This window comes from Nanorana parkeri, unplaced genomic scaffold, assembly GCF_000935625.1.
Source record: "Nanorana parkeri isolate BGI_ZX_2015 unplaced genomic scaffold, ASM93562v1 scaffold1295, whole genome shotgun sequence".
Lineage (NCBI taxonomy): Eukaryota > Metazoa > Chordata > Amphibia > Anura > Dicroglossidae > Nanorana > Nanorana parkeri.
In genome coordinates, this window is record NW_017307563.1 from 342,374 (window position 1) to 369,788 (window position 27,415).

Sequence of the window (27,415 nt, forward strand, 5' to 3'; positions counted from 1 at the left end):
TAGTACAGGCAGAGGAGAGAAGGAGGAGGAGTACAAAGAAAAGAGGGCAGGAGTAGTACAGGGAGAGGTGGGTAGGAAGAATGCAGGCAGAAGAGGGAAGGTGAAGTAGTAGAGGATGAATAGTACAAACAGAGGAGGGAATGAGAAGTAGGACAGACAGAGGAGGAAAGGAGGGGTAGTACAGACAGATGAGGGAAGGAGAAGCAGTACAGGCAGAGAAGAGAATCAAGAGCAGTATGAGAAAGGAGGAAAAAGGTAGTATAAGCAGTAGTAGTAGAGTAGTACAGAATGAGAGGAGGGAAGGGGGAGTAGTACATGCAGAGGAGGGAAGGAGGGGTAGTAGTGGTGAGTCTCCTCCCAGCAGGCGGATCTCAATTCACAATTCAATCCAGTCCGACTGCAACTCTGCAACGTGTCCGGGCTGCAGCTGCCCCATCTACTGCCCCATATGGAGGTAAGAGAAGGAGGGGGGCACTGCGGGGACAGTAATCATGTATTGTGTATACTGTGCACCACATGCTGACACTGCTGTCCCAAATGTATTTATTTACATCACACAGACTATACACCACATGTAGCACTTCTGTTATTTTCTACAGGCTGTTCACCCACACATGCTGTCTCTGCTGTGCTCTATTGGGAACTTTTCGGCACTGTATACTACACACTACACGTCCCATGCTGTCTCTGCTGTACTCTATGGGGAACTTTACGGTACTGAACATACTGCACATCACATGCTGGCACTGTACACAATATGCATCCCATGCTGCCACTATACACCATAGGCTGGTACTATACACACTATACACCACAGGCTGGTACTATACATACATCCCATACTGGCATACACACTACACATCACATGCTGGCACTGTATACAATATACATCCCATACTGGCACAATACACCACACGCTGGTACTATACACACTACACATCACGTGCTGGCACTATTGCACACACTATACACCACATGTTGGCACTATACACACTACACATCCCATCCTGTCTCTGCTGTGCTCTATGGGGAACTTTCCGGCACTGAACATACTGCACATCACATGCTGGCACTGTACACAATATGCATCCCATGCTGCCACTATACACCATAGGCTGGTACTATACACACTATACACCACAGGCTGGTACTATACACACTACACATCCCATACTGGCATACACACTACACATCACATGCGGGCACTGTACACAATATACATCCCATACTGGCACAATACACCACACGCTGGTACTATACACACTACACATCACGTGCTGGCACTATTGCACACACTATACACCACATGTTGGCACTATACACACTATACACCACATGCTGGCACTGTACACACAACACATCCCATGCTGGCACTGCTATCGTGCTGCTCCCTTTTTGCCCTCCAATACCCTCTTCCTCATTCTTATGCAGCCTGCCACCGCCCCGTATGTTGAAGATGACACATGTTGGCATTTCAATGCTGATTACTACCTTTCATCAGAAGGTGTGTACCCCATATAATACACCCCCTGCACTGTGTAACTTGCCCCATGTGCTATACATCGCAAAATACCACATACTCTGTCCTACATGTTATATATTTAATTTTAGTACATACCTTAACCCATATGTTATACTTCCCCTTAAATACAACATAACCTGTTCCATATGTTATTCATCCAATTGTAATACATACATTACACTGTTCAGACTCTTCCCTTGTATTCTCTTCTTGATACACTTTACAGTATTATGTTCTCAGTGTATATGTGCAGTACAATTGCGATCCTTTTCTAAGAGAACCTACATGCTGTCAGTGCTGCACAGCCTAGCATATGATGGTGGGACTATGTGTAGGGGAAGGGGGAGTACAGTACTACGCTGTATGGGGGGGGGGCATTGCTGAACACCTGGCGCTCTTCTATGGGAGTACAATCCATGCACTTGTCAGCCTTCTATGGTGGGAAAGGGGCACAGCACTGTACACCTGGCACTCTACCTTCTCCCTCCTCTTTCTTATATGAGCAATGCTATAATATGATGCAACATGCTTGCCATATTGGCTCACGTGTGTAGAATCTATAAAATAAATGTTATATGTGCTGCCACCTGTAATACAATATATATTACACATATATATGGTACAGTGTTTTTTTACTTGGGTGCCCTGCTCACTGTGACCTCATCTCAGGGACTGAACAAGGTGCTGTGTGGCACAATGCAGGGATGGCACTGGGCTGGGCTCCATGATGTCCGCAGATGGTTGACTTTTACGTCAATCTCAATGTATATTTTAGTATGGTGTTAAATTGTGGTGTCTGACCACCCCATGTTACCAGAGATAGAGAGATGCCATGTACTGAAACCACAGAAGTGCCATGTTACAGGAATGAGGGTGGCACCAATGATTTGTGACCAGAGCAATGTAATGTGTGATGTTATCTCACTGGTGTGATGTAAAGTCAATAGGGTGATGGCGTTGATCAATTCAAAAGCCATTATCCAGCATGTCTCCTTCTACCCATCTTCGGTGTCATCCATGAAAGCCTACACATACACCCCTGAAGCTCCTTAAAGTTGAACTCTGGGCACATATAAGGGCCGGTGCACACCTATGCGACACCCCACCACACGGCAATTGTACACGATTCCGCACGGATTGCCGCACGGTCAGGAGTTACCCAGGTGTGCACCGATCGCGCTGTGGGTGCCATTATTTTCCAATGGCACCCCCGTTACCTTTGTTCTGCGATACACAATGCACGATGTTTTAGCCGCGATCGTGTTCAGAAGTAGGGGCTGAATCGCGGCGGGAAACTACACAATCCGCCCGGCTAGACTGGGGAACCATTGGAAAATAATGGCACCCACAGCGCGATCGGTGCACTGCACACCTCGGCGACTTCTGACCGCGCGCAATCTGCGTGGAATTGTGCACGATTGCCGTGCGGTGGTGTGTCGCCTAGATGTGTGCACCGGCCCTAAAATACCACCAAAATACAAAGCAGTCCTATATTTATCAAAAGCAGGAATGTGGTTTAAATGCAACCAGTGCAGATACCTGAGTTAATCTTGGCATCAGCCTCTTGTACAGCAGAACACTCATAATTAGTGGGAGGGGCGGCAAAAAGAGCCAATGAGGTTTGTTGCCTGCACATGAGCTAACAAGGGGCCTGCTAATAGGGGAGCAAAGAGATGAGCTTATCAGTCTGCTGCTGCTCCTTCAATGTCCAATCATAGTTTGTGGACAAGGAGGCGACGTGGCTATATTTTTTTAACTGCAGTAGAGAAAAATCCGGTCACCAACCACGTTCCACTGTCTTCACTGGGCTGTGTAAATCCTAGGACTGGCTGTACATAAGTAAAAATCCTTTGTCATGTGGGGCTATGCCAGCTGCTGGATTCTGATTTACTGTTGTCAGCTCACAAAACTAAACTTATTATTGTCTGTAGATAAGAAAATCTGCTGCTGTATTACTGAGGGGGTGAGGATTAGGACAGTGCCCAGGCAGCAGATGCCAATCTGATCCTTGGTGCCCCTATGGCATAACACTGGTTCACATAGCTAAGGCTGACGACTATGTCAACTGTCACTGGATCTCTATGTAGCTGTCACAGATGTTCAGGTGACTGCAGGCCTGATGGCCGGAGGAAGGGGTCATTAATGTGGGTTCATTGTCACTTTCCTGGACACAATCCTGGACAAACATATTCTACAGCACTTCTACAGACAGCTTCCTATAACCATCACCTTCGTTGGCTGTTCCCTGGAAAGTGTCTGTGGGGTGGTGTCTGCATCAGGTTTAGACCTTTATTGTCAGTTCTCTATTTTAGCATTTTGAAAAAACTGTAATAAAATAAACTTAAAGTGACATTAAACCCTCAGATTTTTTAACATAAAACAATACTGTAATGTGTGCCTTACTGTAATCCATGGTTGTTTCCCTTCTCTTTGCTGCTCTTCCTTTTAAATCCTTATCTCTTCTCATGCTGGGCAGAACTTCTGTTTTGCAGCAGACTGCCTTGTCTCTGGAATGAATACATGGTGTCTGTGTGCAGGTTCACAACCTGAGCCAGAACTACAAGAATAGGCACTCAGCTGCAAGGGGAAGTTCTCCCCCAGCATGAGAAGAGATAAGGATTTAAAAGGAAGAGCAGCAAAGAGAAGGGAAACTACCATGGATTACAGTAAGGCACACATTACAATATTGGTTTATGTTAAAAAATCTGAGGGTTTAATGTCACTTTAATGACGTGACGTCTGAATAAATAGCAACAGTATAATGTTTTAGAAAAGGCTCCAACATTTATCATTAAAAAGCTGTCCTTGAGCTCCAGTCAGTGACTTTGTATAGGCTGAGATGATGTCATTGGTCTGCTGCAGGCAGGAGGAAGCATTTCCTCAGTCTCCTCTCTCCCAGTGATCAGTCTGCTGCAGACGGCAGGAGATTATCCCAAGTTGCCTCATCCCCCGTGATCAGTCTGCTGCAGGCAGGAAGAAGCATTTCCTCAGTCTCCTCTCTCCCAGTGATCAGTCTGCTGCAGGCAGGAAGAAGCATTTCCCAAGTCTCTCCTCCCCCAGTCATCAGTCTGCTGCAGGCAGGAAGAAGCATTTCCCAAGTCTCTCCTCCCCCCGTGATCAGTCTGCTGCAGGCAGGAAGAAGCATTTTCTCAGTCTCCCCTCCCCAGTGATTCCTCTACGCAGAATTGATAATTGTGTTTTGGGTGCATGCTGGAGGACTGAATCATGAAGGTCTTCTAATGCCTGTGCAAATAATTCCGGCAGGGAGGTTTCTATACCTTGACTTCCTTGACTTCTACTTCTACAGCTCACCACATACGTTACAATCTGATTGTACCATCACCTTTAGATCCAGGGCCAGATTGACTTAGGGGCTACTGGAGTGACAGCTCCAGGCCCACCACTGAAAATAGGCCCAGCTGGCCCAGATCGCCTCAGTATACCGGATGGAAATCTGGCCCGGCTGGGCTGAACAATGTAAGGCATAGGCACCAGTGCCTTCTTAAAGCAGGCATATTAGGCGGCTGCTCGCTGGGACCCCGTGAGGGAGCGAGCGGCTGTCTAATTAGTGAGCTGCTTCTTCCTGTCCAACCAACCAAAAGCACCAGGCCCGTGATGCTCTTAATCTGGCCCTGTTTAGATCCACCAACAACAATGCAGTGCAAGCGCCTGATTGGATATAGATTGATTGTATAGATTCGGTGAGTTCTCTTATTACATAGATCATTAAATCTAAAGCTGATGGTACAAAAATTGCAAGGTCAGATTGTTACGTGTATGGTGACCCTTAGGCCCCATTCATATTGAGCGATTTGTAAACTTTGCGCAATTTTGCAATTTGCGTTTGTAGCGCGATTCGCATTTTACGCAATATCGCGCGTTTGTCACGCGATATCGTGCAAATGCTTGCATTGAGCAAGCTAAAATCGCGGCAAAATCCGCTCCAAAAAGGGTCCTGCTGTAGCGACGCGCGACAGCGAGGGACAGAGCCCCATTGAGATGCATTGGAGAGCAATATCGCGTGGTAAATAGCCGCGATATCGCGGGAATTACCGCGCGATAAATTGCTCAGTGTGAATGGGGCCTTAGGGGTTGCAGCTGGAAAAGTGAGACTTCTTGATACCTGGAGGAAAGCATTATGACAAAGAGATCTTACTCAGGTTAATGGTATCCATTAAAAACTGAAATGTTACTTTTCACCAGAATGGTGTTAATGTTCCCCATGCAGTCTTATATAACGGGTACCATTTCCTCACTGTGACTTCGGCTCTGATTTGTAAACCAGATTTGTGCATGGAGGAGCCATCTTGCATCCCCCCTCCCAGGACAAGCATCTCCTCTTTGTGTCAGAGGTATATGGCATACTAGTGTGCTCCTGTATGTGTTTCCCCCACAGCCCAGAGAGCAGAGCTCGGCGCTACAAGAGGGCCCAGCAGGACGGTGACAGAGACTGATATGTGTGTGACAGTCACAGATAAGGCAGAGCAGACGTCACAGTGGCAGCGACTGGTGCACAAGCCATGCACAGAGAACATTCACTCGGATTATCAGTTATAACATCGCCGTATTGTCGGAACTTTCCGCATTATCTCACAAATTGATGTAAATGTTATCAGGTGTATGGAAACAATCGTATCGATGTGTGTTGATCTTCACCAATCCTGATGACTGCTTTTAATGTTATATAGCACGCGGCCATATCCATGTATTATATGCAGGGCCTGCGTGCTGATCAGTAGAGCTGCACAGTGACAGTGCTTCACTGTTCCTTTCAGTCTCAGCCTATTAGTCTGTCCTTCTAAGCACACAGGGCTGGATTTCCCACAAGGCCAACCAAGGCCCGGCCTTGGGGCAGTAGGGAGTAGAGGGGCAGCAGGGGTGTGGAATTCCTATCTCCCGATGCCTGGGACATGCAGTTCCGGCCGCCGGGTGGGTAGTTGTTTTCTACATTTAGCCCTGCTTTGGGCAAGCAGAGCTAAATGTACAGCGGGGAAGCCGCCACTTGTTTTGTACAATTGATCCCGGTGATGTTGCCGAGATCACTTGTATGCAGCCTGCAGGTCTGCCATTCTCCATGGGGGGTGGCAGGTAGGTGTGCGCATTGAGGAACCTGGCCTTGGGGCAGCAGAGAGAGTAAATCTGGCCCTGTAAGCACATTTCATTTTTCAGGATCGGGGGTGAACTTTTACACACCGGCATGACTAGAATTACCATTCGGCACAGTAAGCACAAGCCTATAGGGTTATATTGATGTCCACCACTGGCAAAGGGAAGTTTTCTCCATTGTAGATAACTGATGGCTCTGGGTGCATTCACACTTTGCTTTGTACGTATTTTAATGCATATGTAAAACGCATTAAAGAGACTGAAATCTGTAAACAAATAAAAACAGCAGCTACTGTAATATTATTATTATACAGGATTTATATAGTGCCAACAGTTTGCGCAGCGCTTTACAATATAAGGAAGACATTATAATTACAATACAATTCAAGACAAGATGGTAAGGAGGGCCCTGCCCCTGAGGGCTTACAATCTAAAAGGTAGGGGGAAGTGATACATGAGGAGGTAGCTGTGTGGGGATGAATTGTTTGAGAACGTGATGGTTGAGTGGTTAGGTTGAGGTGGGATAGGCTTCCCTGAAGAGATGAGTCTTAATAGAAGAGGTTTAGTAGAAGAGGTGGCCCATGTCTCCAGTGGACAACGTGTCCTATCCCCCTCCATTGTAGCGCTATAGCCTCCATTAGTGTATTCCATATTTGACTTCATTATATCGCGCAAAATGCAAATCGCGCGACAAACACGCGATTTGCGAATCGCTCAGTGTGAATGGGGCCTTAGGGGTTGGAAGAATGAACCATAAGTTTTGAATGCTGAAGCGTCTAACTGAGGATTGCTGCAACAGTACAGCAGGGGTAGGCAAACTCTGGCCCTCCAGTTGTTGTGGAACTACAAGTCTCATGAGGCATTGCAAGATTTTCAAAGCTACCGGCATGACTCCCAGAAACAGATGCATGTTGGGATTTGTAGTTTCACCACAGCTGGAAGATTGGAGTTTGCCCACCCTTGGGAGGCACGGAAGAAATAGAAAACACAGCAGAAGAGGTGAGTATAATACTTATTCGTCTTATGTAATTAGACCTGACAAGGTTTATTTTTCAGCACTGTACCCTTTGCACTTTGCTGTCATGCGATTTGTTACACAGGTCTGCCATTCTCCATGGGGGGTGGCAGGTAGGTGTGCGCATTGAGGAACCTGGCCTTGGGGCAGCAGAGAGAGTAAATCTGGCCCTGTAAGCACATTTCATTTTTCAGGATCGGGGGTGAACTTTTACACACCGGCATGACTAGAATTACCATTCGGCACAGTAAGCACAAGCCTATAGGGTTATATTGATGTCCACCACTGGCAAAGGGAAGTTTTCTCCATTGTAGATAACTGATGGCTCTGGGTGCATTCACACTTTGCTTTGTACGTATTTTAATGCATATGTAAAACGCATTAAAGAGACTGAAATCTGTAAACAAATAAAAACAGCAGCTACTGTAATATTATTATTATACAGGATTTATATAGTGCCAACAGTTTGCGCAGCGCTTTACAATATAAGGAAGACATTATAATTACAATACAATTCAAGACAAGATGGTAAGGAGGGCCCTGCCCCTGAGGGCTTACAATCTAAAAGGTAGGGGGAAGTGATACATGAGGAGGTAGCTGTGTGGGGATGAATTGTTTGAGAACGTGATGGTTGAGTGGTTAGGTTGAGGTGGGATAGGCTTCCCTGAAGAGATGAGTCTTAATAGAAGAGGTTTAGTAGAAGAGGTGGCCCATGTCTCCAGTGGACAACGTGTCCTATCCCCCTCCATTGTAGCGCTATAGCCTCCATTAGTGTATTCCATATTTGACTTCATTATATCGCGCAAAATGCAAATCGCGCGACAAACACGCGATTTGCGAATCGCTCAGTGTGAATGGGGCCTTAGGGGTTGGAAGAATGAACCATAAGTTTTGAATGCTGAAGCGTCTAACTGAGGATTGCTGCAACAGTACAGCAGGGGTAGGCAAACTCTGGCCCTCCAGTTGTTGTGGAACTACAAGTCTCATGAGGCATTGCAAGATTTTCAAAGCTACCGGCATGACTCCCAGAAACAGATGCATGTTGGGATTTGTAGTTTCACCACAGCTGGAAGATTGGAGTTTGCCCACCCTTGGGAGGCACGGAAGAAATAGAAAACACAGCAGAAGAGGTGAGTATAATACTTATTCGTCTTATGTAATTAGACCTGACAAGGTTTATTTTTCAGCACTGTACCCTTTGCACTTTGCTGTCATGCGATTTGTTACAATGTAGCATTCTAAACATGTTTTATTTTTAAAAGTGTGACACATTGAAATGGGAGTTCATGCATATAAAACACTTATTAAAGTTATAAAAAATGCACAACGCCGCGTATGACACATATTAATAATGTACAAAACGCAGAGGTGTTCATGCTCCCTGAGGCTGGTCCTTCAGCTGGCAATTTGATTGAGCGATTGAACTTTCGTTTTTAAAGTTTTGCCGAATTTACAAAACAATTGAAGACACGAACCGCCAGAAATGGAGGATTCCACTGACCACAAAATTATGGCCTGGTAGAAAAAACCCAAACGCTTTCAAAGTCGCTGGCGTCTCTTTCTGGTTTCCATTCACTCTTTCATATTAACTGTACTGAAATGGTCAATTTATTGCCCATTTTCCACTTCACAATCAACCAAATTGTGGTGATTGAATTCCTGGGCGGTGTTCAATATCTGGTGATTAATTGTGGTCATACGCGCGGATCCTGGTGAATGAAAAGAGGTTGAAGGTTACCGGAAATTGCAACATGTATAGCAAGTTTTAAGAGCAGTCCTTGTTATTATGAGCTCCATAGCTCCCATAACTATAATAAGCTCCATAGTTCCCATAATTATAATAATCTCCATTGTTCCCCTCGTTATAAGCTCCACAGTTCCCCTCGTTATAATAAGCTCCACAGTTCCCCTCGTTATAATAAGCTCCACAGTTCCCCTTGTTATAATAAGCTCCACAGTTCCCCTCGTTATAATAAGCTCCACAGTTCCCCTCGTTATAATAAGCTGCATAGTTCCCCTCGTTATAATAAGCTCCATAGTTCCCCTTGTTATAATAATCTACATAGTTCCCCTCGTTATAATAAGCTCCATAGTTCCCCTCGTTATAATAATCTCCATAGTTCCCCTCGTTATAATAAGCTCCATAGTTCCCCTCGTTATAATAAGCTCTATAGTTCACCTAGTTATAATAAGCTCCATAGTTCCCCTCGTTATAATAATCTCCATAGTTCCCCTCGTTATAATAAGCTCCATAGTTCCCCTCATTATAATAATCTCCATAGTTCCCCTCGTTATAATAATCTCCATAGTTCCCCTCATTATAATAAGCCCTGTAGGACGGTTCATATGAGGACGAGTCACATTTGCTGTCCTATCTCAGGTTCACCCCTCCCCGATCTTCTGGCATAGACTGGTTCAGCCTGCAGCAGGCTATCATTATGCTTTGCAGTGTGGAGTCAGTAATTAAGGGGGGCGGAGCCTGAATTTGGGGTATTATGTTGAGTGCGGTATGTTTGAATTGTACCTCACACTGGGCTCTGGTCTGTCCTGGACCGCAGTGTCCTTCTCCGTGTCTATTCTTAGAGTGTGTGTCCATGATTACACGGAGTGGCTGAACTTTCCTGACTGAAGGCCAACGCTGCCGCCGCCAACGCCGCCTTGTTATGACTTCTTCATTAAACCTTCAACAAACCATTTATTGTTTTCTTAGAAAATAGAATTATTTGTTTTTTATTTCATTTTCCAACTCACCTGTGTTTTCGGTTTCTTGCACTTTCCATTTGCATTTATGGCATATGTTCACACTAAGCACACTTCCTTAAACAATTCAGTATGTACAGACATACTGCAGGAAATGGTCAGAGACTGCAGACATACTACAGGAGATGGTCAGAGACTGCAGACATACTACAAGAGATGGTCAGAGACTGCAGACATTCTACAGGAGATGGTCAGAGACTGCAGACATAATACAGGAGATGGTCAGAGACTGCAGACATAATACAGGAGATGGTCAGAGACTGCAGACATAATACAGGAGATGGTCAGAGACTGCAGACATAAAACAGGAGATGGTCAGAGACTGCAGACATAATACAAGAGATGGTCAAAGACTGCAGACATTCTACAAGAGATGGTCAGAGACTGCAAACATGCTACACGAGATGGTTAGAGGACTGCATACATATATGACTAAAGGACCTGGTCTGGGAATGCGCACATACTACAAGAGACGGTCAGAAACTACAAACTTACTGCAGGAGATGGCTAGAGACTGTGGACATACTACAGGAGACAGAGACTGTGGACATACTACAAGAGATGGTCAGAGACTCCAGACATGCTACAGGTGATGGTCAGAGACTGTGGAGTTAGTACAAGAGATGATCAGAGACTGCACACATTACAGAAGATGGTCAGAGGCTGCACACATTACAGGAGATGGTCAGAGGCTGCAGACATACTACCAGTGTAATACATCTTTGCAGTGTCAGTAGTTGTATGAGGATGCATCTACTCAGTTGTCTGTCTATCTTGCACTGTCAGGCCAGTCTCATGGTGCTGGTGAGGACAGAGATGGAATTGCCCCTTAGAATATGTTGCCGGGTAAGGAGACAAATGGGTTGTCTTCGGTGCCCAATAAAACATGTGACCAATGTGTAAGTTCCCATTATGGAAAGACAGGGGGCAATACACATACATACGGCCACAATCATAGGCATCAATAGGGGCCCATACTGCCTGTACACAGGGCCCTCCACAGTCCTCATCCACTTGGGGTCTTAGGACCGGTGGGCAGACTGGCACCAACGCTGCACAGCCGTGTCCCTGGCATCCCGCACCCCTGGGGGGGTCTCCTCTCTGCCGGGAAGTTTTGGGAATTGTCACCCTGAACAGGCCTGGACCTGCTGAGAGACAGAGACCCAATTATTCCTGCCCTCAATGGGGGTCATGGCAAGGGGTCAGCAGGTCATGTTGTGATCTATAAGAAGCACACAGCCAGGGGGGCTCAGCTGCCACCGGCGGGGCCCCTTCCATGTCCAGAGGGATCTCATTTCCATCTTTGTGATATCTGATATTCCGGAATCCTCACCTGTCCCTGACAATACTCTCCATTCCCGGCGTCTGCCGACTGATGGCATTCTCCGCATTCAGTGCTGGGGGCCCTCCCGCAGCTTTCACTTCATCCTCTACATTCCCCCTTCTGTGCCTCACAGCCATGTCTTTCTATGCTCTGCCAGGCTGTATTATTTCCTGTAAGGTTGGACAAACATCCACTCCTCAGAGTCTTATATACAGCATGGCGGAGACAAATCTAGTCCTGGAATTGGGAGAAATGAGAACATCTAAATAGGATAATTAAAGAGCAATGGCTTAAAGTGATATTAAAGCCAAATTGATTTTAAGCCATTTCAAATGCTGATGAAAACACTTGCAATGGATGCTGCTTCTTGATGTTTAAAAGTTTTAGTTTCCTGCAGAACCAGCTGGTCCCCTGAGTACTGGCCCTGTTTTAGGGGGGCTCCTTTCCCTTGCAGGGTCCTATGGAGCCACCCTTGTGTGTGCTGGTAAGCTGTGTGTGTCTCCACTAACACACAGTCACAGCAAGGCAAGCCACTCCCCTTCTACTCCCTCCTCCCAGCTAGTAGATGAACTGTTGCTGGAGACTGCTCTGTCCTTTGTGAGCTTATACTGGACAGGAAGTTCAGAGAAGCTGAGCTGCGGGAGTTGGAGCTGTTTAGAAACATGATGACTGTAAGGGCTCAGTCACACTAGATGCAGTGCGTTCCGGCCCGATTTTGGCCAGAACGCACTGCCTCGCATTGCAGCCGGCTCACAAAATGCTACAAGCACTATTTTGATCGCACAGGACCGGACCACAGGCATAATGTGCCTTGCGATCCCGTGCGGCGGATCGCATTGCGGCCGGAGGGCGTGGCTACGGCACCATTCACTTGAATGGCCCGCCACGCCCCCTCCTACCCCACTAAAAAGTGAACCGGCCGTAATGTGAGGCAGTGCGTTCTGGCCAAAATCGTGCCGGAACGCACTGCATCTAGTGTGACTGAGCCCTAAGTGTTTGGGCAAAAGTATACAGCAATGCTTTGCTGGGCCATGTGTATTTGATTGATCCGGATTCATTATTGAAAAAAAAGATTGGGAGCTTAATACAACTTTAAAAACGTTGCCGGAGTGTGAGAAGCGGAATCCTCGTCACTATATCTGCAGCCAGATCTTTCCTTTCCTAGTTGTGGATGTGGGGTAGGGAAGAATGAGAACCCCCATCAGGTATTAATTGCTGTCTATCACCCTCTCTATCTGTCCCATAGATCATTGTTACCGGAACTGATGGGAAACTGAAAATGTGACAGTTGTCATCAGAAGAGGAAGAGAGGGAAATCTTCCAATGGGGACACCTGTACTGGTGACAACTGTCCCTCGCTTTGAAGAGATTTCCTCTCACTTTTGATTGTATTTGACCTAGACGTGTAAATTTAGTTTCCTTCCGATTGGATATTCATAAGAACTTCATTAAATTCAGACATTCAGAAGCATCCGAATTCCCGAATTCGAACGAATCTGAATGCTTGTTTAACGAAAATTCGAATTTTGTTCAAAATGAAACTAAATCGGGCATGTGACTGTTCTGTGGCCAATCAGATTTTTGTTTGCTGTCTGGGGTTGCATTACAGGCCAGGTCATGTGACTTCCTGAGTAGGGAGAGTCCATAAGAGCCGTAGGAGTAGAGGAGCGGCGAGCAGCAGAGAGGAAAGGAGAGGAGCGGTGAGGAAAGGAGAGGAGCAGCGAGGAGAGGAGCGGAAAGGAGCGGCGAGCAGCAGAGAGGAAAGGAGAGGAGCAGCGAGGAGAGGAGCGGTGAGGAAAGGAGAGGAGCGGTGAGGAAAGGAGAGGAGCAGAGAGGAAAGGAGAGGAGCGGTGAGGAAAGGAGAGGAAAGGAGAGGAGCGGTGAGGAAAGGAGAGGAGCAGCGAGGAGAGGAGCGGTGAGGAAAGGAGAGGAGCGGTGAGGAAAGGAGAGGAGCAGAGAGGAAAGGAGAGGAGCGGTGAGGAAAGGAGAGGAGCAGAGAGGAAAGGAGAGGAGCGGTGAGGAAAGGAGAGGAGCAGAGAGGAAAGCAGAGGAGCGGAGAGGTTTTAGTCTCCTTTCAGCCGGATATGTTGTCCATGTGTTTCAAGATGTTCGTAGACAATCTGGAAGATTTCTATCCCCGTGACTGCTGTGCGCCTTGTAAATGGGTCATTGTGCGCCTGGGAAGATATCCGTATCACCCCGCTCCCCAGAATAATGGCGGCTGTGTTTCATAGGAGAGGCGCTGAGTGTTTCCAATTTGTTGGAATCTCTGCAGAAAAATAGATTGCTTTTTAAACAAGTGCCTCAGTGACATCACCGGCTCCCTGCAAAGGCCGAGGCGGAACTCTGTGCCCCGTGCCTCCGCCGGCGTCTGCAGCACATTAAAGCCTTCTTAAGGTATGCCCATGTCTCATTCCATCACATATCCCAAAATGAACAGGATTTCGGGTACAGTTGCGGGTAAAACCCCTGCGGCACAGGTTGGGGATTCAAAAGTTGTGGGTCCCAGGGTCTCACGCAGAGGTCAGATGCTGATCTTCGGAAGCCCTCCTTTTTTCGGGTTGTAATCGGGGAGGATAACAAAAAGGATCAGAGAGCTCAGCAAACCGTGCAACAGTGGAGGTGTCACAGCTGGTACTGCAGCCTCCCGTCACATGATAACCTCCCTCCAGTGGCAGAGTATGTGGGCAGGGCTAGAACCAGGGAACACGCTGAATGCATTTTCATGCTGTCACATCCAGGTCTTTTCAGACGATGAGGAAGGTGACCACTATGGCCGCCAGTTCACAGGCAGGGCATATCCTGCGAGTCACTTTAAATACAAAACGCTCATATGTTCCAGATCAACCTTTTGAAAACAAACGTTTGACTTCAGCTGTTTCTTGTCAGCGGTGCCCGTCTCTGGCTCACAGGAGCTCATTGTCATCCATTTCCTGTTATTGTGGTCAAAGCGATCATTTAATTTGTTGAGTTCTCGAATGATTTGTGGGCCTGGTCATGTGATGTCAGCGTGAGCCGCACATGGAGGACGATGAAAGGGAAACCCCGTGTGTCTGCGCAGATGAGGGACGTCACAGGCGCTCTGCAGAAAGAAACCGCAAAGTGCTGCACGGAACTGTGACAAAGATGAAACTTCATTTAGTTAACCGTCATGAATTGTCTCCTGTCTAAATTTACCACAGCATGTGCATTTATCTGAAATAGAAACCTTAGATTGTAAGCTCCTTGAGAACAGAGACTGATGTGACTGTGTACAGTATGCAAAGTGCTGTGTAGATTGAAGGCGCCATATAAATCCCTGAAATAAATAAAATACAACTGATTGCTGAGTGGGAGGGTCTGCCTTCGCTATCACCACCTGAGCAGTCTCTGTGTTGTCATGAAAAAAGCTGCAGCGTCTGCATCCCTGTAGGTGAGGATGAGTCGTCAAGAGTATCACACCAAGAAATAAAACTTCTATCTGCATTGCACACCAGACCGGACCAAAGATGCCCACAAGCAGCCGTCAGTGGATGGCATTACAATCGCGGGGGGCAGCAGCCTTCAAATGGATGGCACTGCATAAGGAAATGCGTCACTTTGTCTGATGAAGGGACCATGAGTAGGTTCCAAAACGTTGCCTCGTTTACGGTAGTTGTAATTGAGAAGATCGCGGTGTGCTGGCGCTATATCTTCTCCTTACTGGAACGATTTTTGATGTTACGTCAATTGTTTTCTTTAGTAATGCAAGTAATTATGACGAGGTGCAGCGACATGGCGAATACAGAGCAACAGCTGCAGCTGCTTTATCAAAACTCTTCCTCTGCACAAGATACAGATCCCAATCGCGCTGTGTTTGCACTCAGGCACGCGACCCCCCCACAGTGGCGCACTCAGGTGGGGATACACACAGTGCATTGTGGATGGACATGTACCACTGGCGAGGCTTCAAAGGGGGTGGAATGGTGACCAGTGGTGAGGCTTCAAAGGGGGTGGAATGGTGACACTGGTGAGGCTTCAAAGGGGGTGAAATGGTGACCAGTGGTGAGGCTTCAAAGGGGGTGGAATGGTGACACTGGTGAGGCTTCAAAGGGGGTGCAATGGTGAGCACTGGTGAGGTTTCAAAGTGGGTGCAATGGTGAGCACTGGTGAGGCTTCAAAGGGGGTGCAATGGTGAGCACTGGTGAGGCTTCAAAGGGGTTGGAATGGTGATCACTGGTGAGGCTTCAAAGGGTGTGCAATGGTGACCACTGGTGAGGCTTCAAACTTCAAAGGGGGTGGAATGGTGACACTGGTGAGGCTTCAAAGGGGGTGCAATGGTGAGCACTGGTGAGGTTTCAAAGTGGGTGCAATGGTGAGCACTGGTGAGGCTTCAAAGGGGGTGCAATGGTGAGCACTGGTGAGGCTTCAAAGGGGTTGGAATGGTGATCACTGGTGAGGCTTCAAAGGGTGTGCAATGGTGACCACTGGTGAGGCTTCAAAGGGTGTGGAATGGTGACCGCTGGTGAAGCTTCAAAGGGGATGGAATGGTGACACTGGTGAGGCTTCAAAGGGGATGGAATGGTGACCACTGGTGAGGCTTCAAAGGGGGTGCAATGGTGACCACTGGTGAGGCTTCAAAGGGGATGGAATGGTGACACTGGTGAGGCTTCAAAGGGGGTTGAATGGTGACCACTGGTGAGGCTTCAAAGGGGGTGGAATGGTGACCACTGGTGAGGCTTCAAAGGGGGTGGAATGGTGACCACTGGTGAGGCTTCAAAGGGGGTGCAATGGTGACCACTGGTGAGTCTTCAAAGGGGGTGGAATGGTGACCACTGGTGAGGCTTCAAAGGGGGTACAATGGTGACAACACATGGTGTGGAAGTGGAATTATGTTGAGGGAACAGCATGTTAGGTCATCTTGTAACAGTCCCATCGTCTTAGTTTGTTTTCCATGTCCCAGAGACATCAGCATTGGTGGTCCGTATTCATCACCTTGACAGACACTCCTCAGTCCTTAAAGCTCAACACTACAATCTCATATGACATTTCAAAAGCAATTTTCTAAATCTGCAGCTTTCAATAAAATAATCCCTGGTGAACCTGCCATGGAGGTTCCTGTTCAGGCACTTCTTGTTATACAGTGACAACAAGTTTCATCACATTACACAGACACAGTCCACTGTTGTCACCATCAGGAAATCTTCCCAGAGAAATAACATGCACCCATCACTGGACTGGCTGCATAGAGGCTGCAGGAGATCAGCAGCACTGAGATGCAACAACAATAATAACTTTATTAAAAAAAAAAAACATTGGTTATTATATACAGGGTGCACAGGGCAACCAAATGTCATCCAGTCGGAGTTTACATCTAAAGTTGTTACAGACGTTCCTCACACTCTAAACTCTTCTGAATGTCGCTGTGAATAAAATGAAATGAGCTTCCTCTTTGGCTTCCCGCAATGTCTAATAACGGCCAGAGGAAACACTGCGGCTGAGAAGAGGAAGCTCACACCGTCTTCTCTGCTACGTTCACTTGCGCTCTCATCTCCCTCCTACTGTACCAGCCACGCGTTCCTGATGTCAAAGCGAAAGCAGAATGACAGTGGTCCATTTATAAATGTTTTCACACATGATTCAAACAGCATTCACCTAGCATTCACACATGTGCTAATTGAATCCGATCAGAATAACATGTAAAGACACGGTTTTGTTTTTTCACAAAGCCATGCGATCACAATGTTGTGCTGACGTAACAATCAATGGCTTTATTTATAAACAGAGCCAAGCCGAATATTCACACTCATTCCTTCTTTATATATAAGGTCATGTGATCATGTCAGAGCTGACTGATCACATGACTTTGTTGAGAAACAGAGTCAGCCCTAATATTAACACTCATTCCTTCTTTATAAATAAGGTCATGTGATCATGTACAGTTCTTTGTATTCCCCACTGCACCGCACCGCATATACCACGTTGTCTGGCTTGTGTTTGGAGGTTGGGTCTTTTGGATGCCCAAGCTTCTGGTCTTGAAAAACAGGATATCTGCAAAAGAACAGGGCTTAGAGGTCTTCGGACGGTTTCATGTTTCAGGAACTTTAAACAGGGCTTAAAGGTCTTCAGACAGTCTCATGTTTCAGGCATGGGCTAAGTGCAGGAAATGGAGTTGAGACCACACAGAGATATAATTGCAGGACCAAAAAACGAGTGTCTCACTCTGCCATCTGTGAGCGCGCAAAGACACGGACGGAGGCGGGGCTGGTGATTTTACCGTCTCCTTTATAACCTCTTGAAAGATTTCTCTCTTATCTGATTGGGACTTTTCCTCTAAACGCAGCCGTGTGCAGCGGTCCCTGAACGCAGTGTAGTGATCCTGAACTGTCAGTACATATGACCCGGTACCAACCCTCATTATCATAGGTTGGGTGGCGTCCATGAAACATTTAACAAAAACATTGCACACGACGCAGCAGCCATAACGGTAATTGATGGAGCGCTGACAGCGGGACACAGCAAAGTCCCAAATGCGCTCCTCTCTGGTCTCACGCAGCTGTTATGGGGAATGACCTGAGCTGCCCGCCATATTATCTCCCCCGACCTATAAAGAATTGGCAGAGTTGTGTCAGTGTAATCAGCTTGTGCAAACACGTAGTTCACAGATCATACGCGGCACCGCGCCAACCCTTCCAGGGCGCGGACCGGGCTGTGACAATGCGCTGCGCTGAGGAGTCCTCTGAGGGGGAACTCCGGAAACACTGCGAGGTCCATAGAGAATAATGAGAGAACATCATTTATCATCGGGTCTCATACCGTCCGGAACACAGCTTCTCCCGATGTCACAGCGCCGGGTTGTGTTTATTAACCTCTTGCCGTCCGCCCGTAGTAGAAAAACGGACGGACGGCACTGCTGCATTGGGGGTTGCTGTCGCCAGACGGCATTTTTTTTCTGCTCGCGCGCCCCCTAGCGGGCACGCACGGGCAGAAAAGACCCGTCCAATGCGAACACCCGGTACCGGGTGTTTCACATATAGGCGATCAAAAAGGGTATAAAATTCATTTCAGTACAGCGCTGCATGACGGAATAAATGTCAGTCAAAGTACCGCAGCGCTGAATACTGAAAAATGGCCTGGATGGGAAGGGGGTTTAACACCGCGGATGTCAACTGGTTAAAGGAGGACTCCAGGATTTTGAAAAGTTAACCCTGGAGGAGGGGCTAATTCTGCACTGCAAGGGTTAACTGCTTGTTTTTCTCTGGGGGTGAAAATAAAGACGTTACATTCACCTGATCCTCGGTCCTGTGGCAGTGACAGCTCACCTCTCCCCCCATCCGCTCCAGCTGGCGTCCTCATGTCTAATAGACCTGCATTAGATGTGATGATGTCACAGGTTCTTAGATCGCTGCAGCCCGGGGGAGACGAGCCAGACGGGAGCGAGGATCGGGTGAGCGTATCTTTTTTATTTTCACCCGTAAACCAAACGAGCACTTAAAGGAGAAGTATGAGGTGAGTGATTTTCACTCATCCTCATAGTTTGAGCCGACGTGTGACAATGAGACTGTCAGAGGACGGCTCAGTAGATCGGGAAGTGAGCGAACACTTACCGTTGCTCGCTCACTTCTCGATCATTTACGTCTACATCTACTGTCAGTCACGGCTCCCCGCAGGGATTCCCCCCCTCCCCGATCCTCCAGCGCGGAGTGGAGTAACGGACGGGGGAGGGTACAGCTGGCTCTGCCTCTAGATAGGCAGAGTCAGCTGTCACTCACGCAGCTGGGTGGAACTCGACAGTAAGGCCCCATTCACACTGAGCGATTCGCAAATTGCGCGTTTGTCGTGCGATTTGCATTTTGCGAGATATCGCGCAAATGCTTGCATTGAGCAAGCTAGAATCGCGGCAAAATCCACTCCAAAAAGGGTCCTGCTGTAGCGACGCACGACCCGCGACAGCGACGGACAGAGCCCCATTGAGATGCATTGGAGAGCGATATCGCGCGGTAAATAGCCGCGATATTGTGGGAATTACCACGCGATAAATCGCTCAGTGTGAATGGGGCCTTATGTAGCTCGCGATATACTGAGCTTTGGGTCACTGGAGGACGCTAGTATATGTCCTCCTGTGACCCTGAGGAGAACTATGGGGAAAAACACTGACCCCATAGTTCTCCTTTAACTCTTTTAGTTCAAGGGCAGCCCCACTGCAAGGGTTAACTTTTCAACCTGGAGCTATTAAGTCCTCGTTCACACCTAGGCATTCTGGAACGCGCATTCGTACATGTGCGTTCACATGCGTTTCCCCCCCCACATTTGCTGCACGTCCCTTTTTATTTCAATGGTGTGCCGCACATGCGACAAATGCAGGAAAGTAGCTCATATAGCAGATTCTGCGCCCCCCCGCGCGTATGTGCGCACTTTATCACACAGGGAAAAGCGCATTTTCCTGGCCGCGTTTGGGGGTGCAAATGGCACTGCATGTGCGTTTTTGATGCATTCTGTGAACGAGCACCACAGAGCACATTTTTTCCCGTGTTTGGCGCGTGTTCATGGAACGCCTGGGTGGGATCGATGACTAAGAGACAAACCTTCTCTCTGACCTCATTCACTGACATCTCATCTGACTCATTGACTGGTGCCAGATCCAGAAGCACATTGAGGACATTAAAGAGGACCTGTCACTGACTTTACAAGTCTGCCTGATATGTCACCATACAACACTACAGTACAAGTCAGGGGTGGGCACCTCCAGCTGTGCTTTAACTACAAATCCCAACATGCCTCTGCCTCCGGGAGTCATGCCTGTAACTGTCAGTCTTGCAATGCCTTATAAGACTTGTAGTTCCACAACAGCCGGAGGCGGGAGGTGCTTTGCGTTTCCATCCATATGAATGGCACCCCAAATGCACTGTCCTGTCACTCACGGCTCCCTGCAGGGATTCCCCACTCTGATCCTCCAGCGCTGACTGGCGGAACGGACGGGGGAGGGGGCGGGTACAGCTGGCTCTGCCTCTAGATAGGCAGAGCCAGCTGTCAATAACACGGCTGGGTGGATCTCAAAAGTAATGTCGGGATCCGTCCCGGCTGCGGCGGTCTTAGTATACCCTGAGCTGTAGCTCGCCGTATACTGAGTTTTGGGTCACAGGAGGACGCTGGTTTATGTCCTCCCGTGACCCTAAGGAGAACTATGGGGAACCATAGTTCTCCTTTAACTTGCTGCACACATTCCTGGCTAGTTGTAGACTTGCAGAACACTCGCAGCACAAGTTCCAGTTGACACTTTTCGAATTTGTAGCAAATTTTCTTGGCAAGTCTACAGCAAGAGTCCTGCAGGTCTGAGCAAGAGCTTTGCTAGTGTACAGCACTTTTGCAAAGCACGTTGATCTGGAGACTTGTGCAACACAATTGTGAAGCTTGACAACTCTAGCAATAAAGTCATTTTATAACGTGCAGCTCAATTGCTTGCTGTCTGGGTATACATATGTTAGAATTCTATATATCAATGCTGTACATAGGTATAAGAGCTGTATTATAGTATGCAGTGCTAGTGTGGGGGTGATGGCACGTGTGCAATGATGACGTCACACTAAAACGATGATGTCATGATGCACAGTGTGATGAGGACACTGTAATGCTGTTTTTAGTTTTGTGGATGGTATGACAGTAGCGCAGTCTTAGGATGATGGTGTCACAATATGACGTTTTATTACATCACTGCGATTATGTCTACAAATGATCTAACATTATAAATCAGATCTGGCAGCGAGGTCAGCGGGAGTACCAACCAGTGACGTCAGCGCACACTGATCCAATGTTACCTTCAGCGCAGGGAGGTTTGTGACGTCGCCGCGCACACCGGTACTGTGCCCCAGGCTTGGGGGGGGAGAGCTGTGCAGTCAGCGGGTTGGGAAGGACGGGTGACGTCAGTCGGGTGGAGGCGGAGCGGGATGGCGAGCCTAGAACAACAGCAGAGGGCACCGGGGCACCAGGTAACCCGCATCACCCGGGGGAGGGGCATGTGCGATTATTCTAGGGGATCACGTGACTGTAGAGTAAACATTGCGCGAGGTCTGACAGTGACCGATCTCCCTTTATATAACCCTCATCGTACAGCAAAACATGACATCATAGCGGCTCTTATATAATACTGAGAGATGGCGCATGTGACCCGTCCCGTTATGATGTCCTTTACATATTCCCCATCATATGGAATGCTACAGGCTGTGTATATAGATGTATCTGTATACTCAGCTATAGATCCAGCATTGCCCCCTATGGAGGTCAGATTTCATATAACCCTCATCATATAGGGTGCTGCAGGCTGTATATATAATCTGTATACTCAGCTATAGATCCAACATGTTCCCTATGGAGGTCAGATTTTATAGAATCCCCATCATATAGGATGCTGGAGGCTGTATATATACATGTATCTGTGTACATATAGATGTATCTGTATTCTCAGCTATAGATCCAACATTGTCCCCTATAGAGGTCAGACACCTTATAAGACTCATCATATAAGGTGCTGCAGGCTGTATATCAGGGTTGCCGCCTTTTCTTCAAGCGAAACCCGAACACTCTAGCGATGTGCGGACATTTTTTTGGGAGAAAAAGTTGTGGCTTATTCATATGTAAATAGCGCCACCCATTCATATGTAAATATCACAGTTTAGACTATTTTCAGTGGGGGGCCAGTAGCCCCTATCTTAATTTTGGTTGCCCCTATCTGCCTGACATTTTGTGTCCGGGTTTCTGTTGCCATGAAACCCGGACACAGCATTTAAAACCCGAACTGTCCGGGTGAATCCTGGACAGGTGGCAACCCTACTGTATATATATATACATGTATCTGTGTACATATAGATGTATCCGTATACTCTGCTCTAGATCCAGCATTGTCCCCTATGGAGGTCATATGTCATTTAATCATCATCATACAGGCTTTGTATATAGACATATCTGTATACTCCGCTATAGATCCAACATTGTCCCCTATAGAGGTCAGATTGTATATAAGACTCATCATATAGGGTGCTGCAGGCTGTATATATACATGTATCTGTATACACTGCTATAGATCCAGCATTGTCCCCTGTGGAGGTCATATGTAATTTATGGCTGTCTCTCCTCTTTCCTGGCTGTCTCTCCTTGCTCTCTCCCCTTGCTGTCTCTCCTTGCTCTCTCTGCTGGCTGTCTCTTCTTGGTCTCTCCCCTGGCTATCTCTCCTTGCTCTCTCTGCTGGCTGTCTCTTCTTGCTCTCTCCCCTGGCTATCTCTCCTCTCCCTCTTTTCCTGGCTGTCTCTCCTCTCTCTCTCCCCTGGCTGTCTCTCCTTGCTCTCTCTCCTGGCTGTCTCCCCGCTCTCCCTCTTGGCTCACCTTGCTGTATTTTGCAAACAGTGCAGTGCAATAGGCTGTGCACAGCTAAATAAATATACCAAAATGAAATAAAGGGGCCGCCAGTCACACCCTCCGTGATCTACCAGCATCAGCTTTGGGAGCGGAGCTACTGGTAGATCACGATCTACCTAATGGGCACCCCTGGTCTAGTCTGTATCTGCATCCTCCTTCCATCCACTCCATCATCCCCAAAGTCGGTGCCATGTAATTCCAGAACAGGATGATTGTTAGGGGCCCTGGGGGGCCACACTCTGGCCCAGCTGTGTCTGATCTGTATCCTCCAATTGGTAGTTCTGTATTCATTGTAACAAGAGATTCTCTAATGCCTGTAGATGGATTCTATACACCTAATATTCACTGATGTACTGAAGAGTGAATGGGAAGTGAATCTGAGGAGTTCCTTTTCATACCAAGTCATCAAATCTTTACTCCAAATCCAACGTGAAAGTGTACAGGTGTCAGATGAGGATGCATTGTTGGTGTGGAGTGTCGCAGTTTTGACATACCTGCTTCTTTCCTGTAACCCCCCTGATCCATGGATGACCCCCAACCACTATGACTCCCTCCACACCCCAGCTCCCTATTCCAGTAGTTCTCTTCTCCATCTCCCCCCACCCCCCAATTTTTTTAACCTCCTCCTCCTCCATATATCACGCTATATGCGTGATGCGCATGACATCACATATCGCACAAGTCTGTTGGGAGCACAATTTTCTGTTCTTGCCTCGGGCGCAAAAAGAGCTAGCTACGGCTCTGCCTGTTAAAAACATGCAATGTGCTTGCAATTACTTGTTAATGGCACCCCAAACGCAGATGGTAAAATGTGCGTTTTTGCCTGCGCATCAAATGCGCACAAAACGTGCGGTCCAAAAATGGGGAAGTTCTCAGCTGAAATGACTAGTATGGGATCTTATGCACATGCGTGAATAAAAGACGTACTCATCAACAAATTTAAAGTGCCGGTGTCTTCTCATGTTTGCCGCATTTGTTGCGCGTGCGGCAGCCTATTGACATGAATGGGCTGATGTGCGGCAACAGTAGCAAGAACGCATTTGAACCTGCACGAACGCGCTCAAATGCGATTCGCGTTCACACAACACTGTAAACGTGGCCTTAAAGTGCATGTAAAGACCAAGCTTTGTTTTTTTAGTCCTGGATAGAGTAGGAAAGAGTTCCATTATCTGTTGCTGTCTGCGTCCCATCCTTTTAGATCTCCCTTCACTTCCTGTCCCAGAGATGCAACAGGAAGTGACAGAAAATCTCCCCTCTTATACAGTTGTCACCAGAAATGGCTCCAGAGATTCCCCCTCTCTTCCTGTTCCTGTGACAACTCCAAAATCTTGTGATTTCCGACTCACTTTATGTTCCTTGGACGGTTGCTTATTTTTTTTTTTTTTTAGCTCTTTTCTACTTTAAAACAGTGAAATGACGTTATTAGGAAATTAGTGTTGTGTACGAATATTTATCTCCAGCAGATCCAAGTGCAATAATATTTATGGTCAGATATTATCTTCACCATAAAACTTTTTATTGCAGCCGTGATGGAGTATTGATGAGAAATAAACTCTGCGGGAATCTTGGGTCGAAGTTGAATGCTTTGTTTTGCTCTGCACATATTATTTTATGGTAACAAGACTCCGGTCAGATATTAAAGAAAATTCGGTTAAAAATAATTTCACAAGAGCGGAAAAAGAGTTTAGTGTAATGGTCCGTGACAGGGCCTGGTAACCTATGTGCGGATTGTCCACGTGGAGTTAATCATTACAAGGATCCCCATTCATAATGCCTCCATTACCATCCAAGGAACTGGTAACCTACACAGCCCCAGAATGCCGTGACAATACATCAAGGTCACCTATACAATAAGTGCGGTTTGTCGATGGAATGAGCCCCAACCGGATGTCTAAACTGGTACGTCCAACAGAGAGGTTGTTTAAATGATTGAAATATGAGAATGATTGATCCTGAGCGTTCCCGGAATATGGCGGCATTGCAGTGATGTCAGGTGACGTTACTTTACCCCGTCTAGGCAGGAAGGATGTATATAGATTTTCCTTGAAGAAGTTCCGTTGTCCAAAACGTTAGAAAAAATAAGTTTGAGTTGGAGTTGGGGCTGTTCCTTAATGTAATATTAAAGAAGAACTCCGGGAATTTTAAAAAGGTACTGAGACCCTGACATATATGAGGTACTGATACCCTGAGATATATAAAGTACTGATACCCTGAGATATATAAAGTACTGATACCCTGAGATATATAAGATACTGATACCCTGAGATATATAAGGTACTGATACACTGAGATATATAAAGTACTGATACCCTGAGATATATAAGGTACTTATACCCTGAGATATATAAGGTACTGATACACTGAGATATATAAAGTACTGATACACTGAGATATATAAAGTACTGATACCCTGAGATATATAAGGTACTTATACCCTGAGATATATAAGGTACTGATACACTGAGATATATAAAGTACTGATACACTGAGATATATAAAGTACTGATACCCTGAGATATATAAGGTACTTATACCCTGAGATATATAAGGTACTGATACACTGAGATATATAAAGTACTGATACCCTGAGATATATAAGGTATTGATACCCTGAGATATATAAAGTCCTGATACCCTGAGATATATAAAGTACTCATACCCTGAGATATATAAAGTACTCATACCCTGAGATATATAATGTACTGATACCCTGAGATATATAAAGTACTAAAAGTCCTGATACCCTGAGATATATAAAGTACTCATACCCTGAGATATATAATGTACTGATACCCTGAGATATATAAAGTACTCATACCCTGAGATATATAGGGTACCATTGGATGATTCAACTTCTCAGAATCCACCTTGGACTGAAATATCTGCATGTAGGGCCTGTGACCCCAGACATAAATCACTGTTACAGGCTCTGAACCCTTTGAATGTCACACAGCCGTGTCCTTAGCCCTATTATTGGATGCTGTGACACGGGTGTCATTGCCCTGGAGTCAGAGTTCAGCAAGACTTCAAACTTTTACTAGGAATCAGTGAATATCTCAGCTTCTAAATGCTCAGAATACTGCGCTTATTTCCCATGTATACATCTGCTTATCATTGGCTTATTCACTAATTGTAAATATATAGAAACATATACGAGAGAACAATATATATATACAGTATATATTTATAATAAGGGGAACAATATACTATATACAGCAGATATCGTATAAGGCAAATTTACTAGACAGAATCTGTCTGTTTGAAAACAATAAACTCTGCAATCTCTGATGACAGGAAACAGCCACAGTGTAGTGGGTAGTGTGATGTAGCAGTGCTGTAAAGCGTACATTTTAAAGCTGAACTCCGGGCGCAAAAACTTTCATTTAAATCCTTTAAATATATTACTCAATAGCCACAGAGGAAATAAAAAATGTGTGCACCAATTAACTTTGCAAATAAATTTCCACGTAGCAGTGACATCATCACTGTGCTGCGCATAGCCTATGCAGAGAGCAGAGATGTTGGAGGGGCCCATCAGGCTCTGCCCACTACAGGCTGCCTGTAGAAAGCTACATGAGGGGCGGAGACAAGACTTATCTTTATTACAAGAAGCTCCAAGTTTCTGCACAGATCTGGAAGAAATACACAAACCTCACCAAGATTATGTGCAGTGTGCTTGTACAGTCGTTTTCATTTCATAGTTATATCATTAGCTCATGCCAAGAAACGTCTTCTTTGATAGTGTGCTAGGAAATCTAAAGTTTTTTGTTTTTTTTTAAAAGGTGATTAAAACCGACGAAAAGACAAGGCAGGTGTGTGGGAGCATCACAGGAGAACTCCGATTGTATGGGGAGGCAGTTGCCGTTTAGAGACATTCATTATTAAACTATCTGTATTGCAGCATGTGAAGGTGACTTCAGAGGAACACATCATTATATCGGCATGTGAAGGCCGTGTTTATCTAACAATGTATTGTGCAAATATGAATTTATCTGAGGTCACCTCCTCCTGCTCCTCCATTAATGTTCTGTGTAGACAGATAAGACGTGGTCACGAAATACAACAATCATTAATATTGTTCATCGTGTTATCATTTCATCTTCCGGCTAAGTGTTCTTTTTTTTGTTTTAACAGAACTGTAAGAATGGCTGTGAAAATGGAGCCCACTGTGACGGGGCAAATGATCGCATACAAGGCGCCTTCAAAGTGAGTATTGTGGGTGCCATGTTTGTACGAGGTGTATCCTAAAGGGGGAGAGAGAAAGAGGGACAGAAAGAGAAGAGAGGGGGGGGGGGGGGGGGGGAGAGAGAGGGGAAGAGGG

At 46.5% G+C, this 27,415-nt stretch overlaps 1 protein-coding gene across 2 annotated transcripts in view; it reads left to right on the forward strand.

Annotated features, from left to right (window-relative positions):
- The first annotated feature begins 302 nt into the window (after positions 1–302).
- The window catches only part of BCAT1 (branched chain amino acid transaminase 1), a 58,902-nt gene continuing 31,789 nt past the window's right edge, over positions 303–27,415 (forward strand). Inside the window, exons 1-2 of one of the 2 annotated variants that reach the window (XM_018569164.1) lie at positions 303–454; positions 27,229–27,300. In XM_018569164.1, the coding sequence (XP_018424666.1) occupies positions 449–454; positions 27,229–27,300 (78 nt within the window). In that variant the 5' untranslated portion in view covers positions 303–448. Of the gene's footprint in view, positions 455–21,612; positions 21,672–27,228; positions 27,301–27,415 lie in introns of those variants that run through there. The other variant, XM_018569163.1, reaches the window with a different exon arrangement.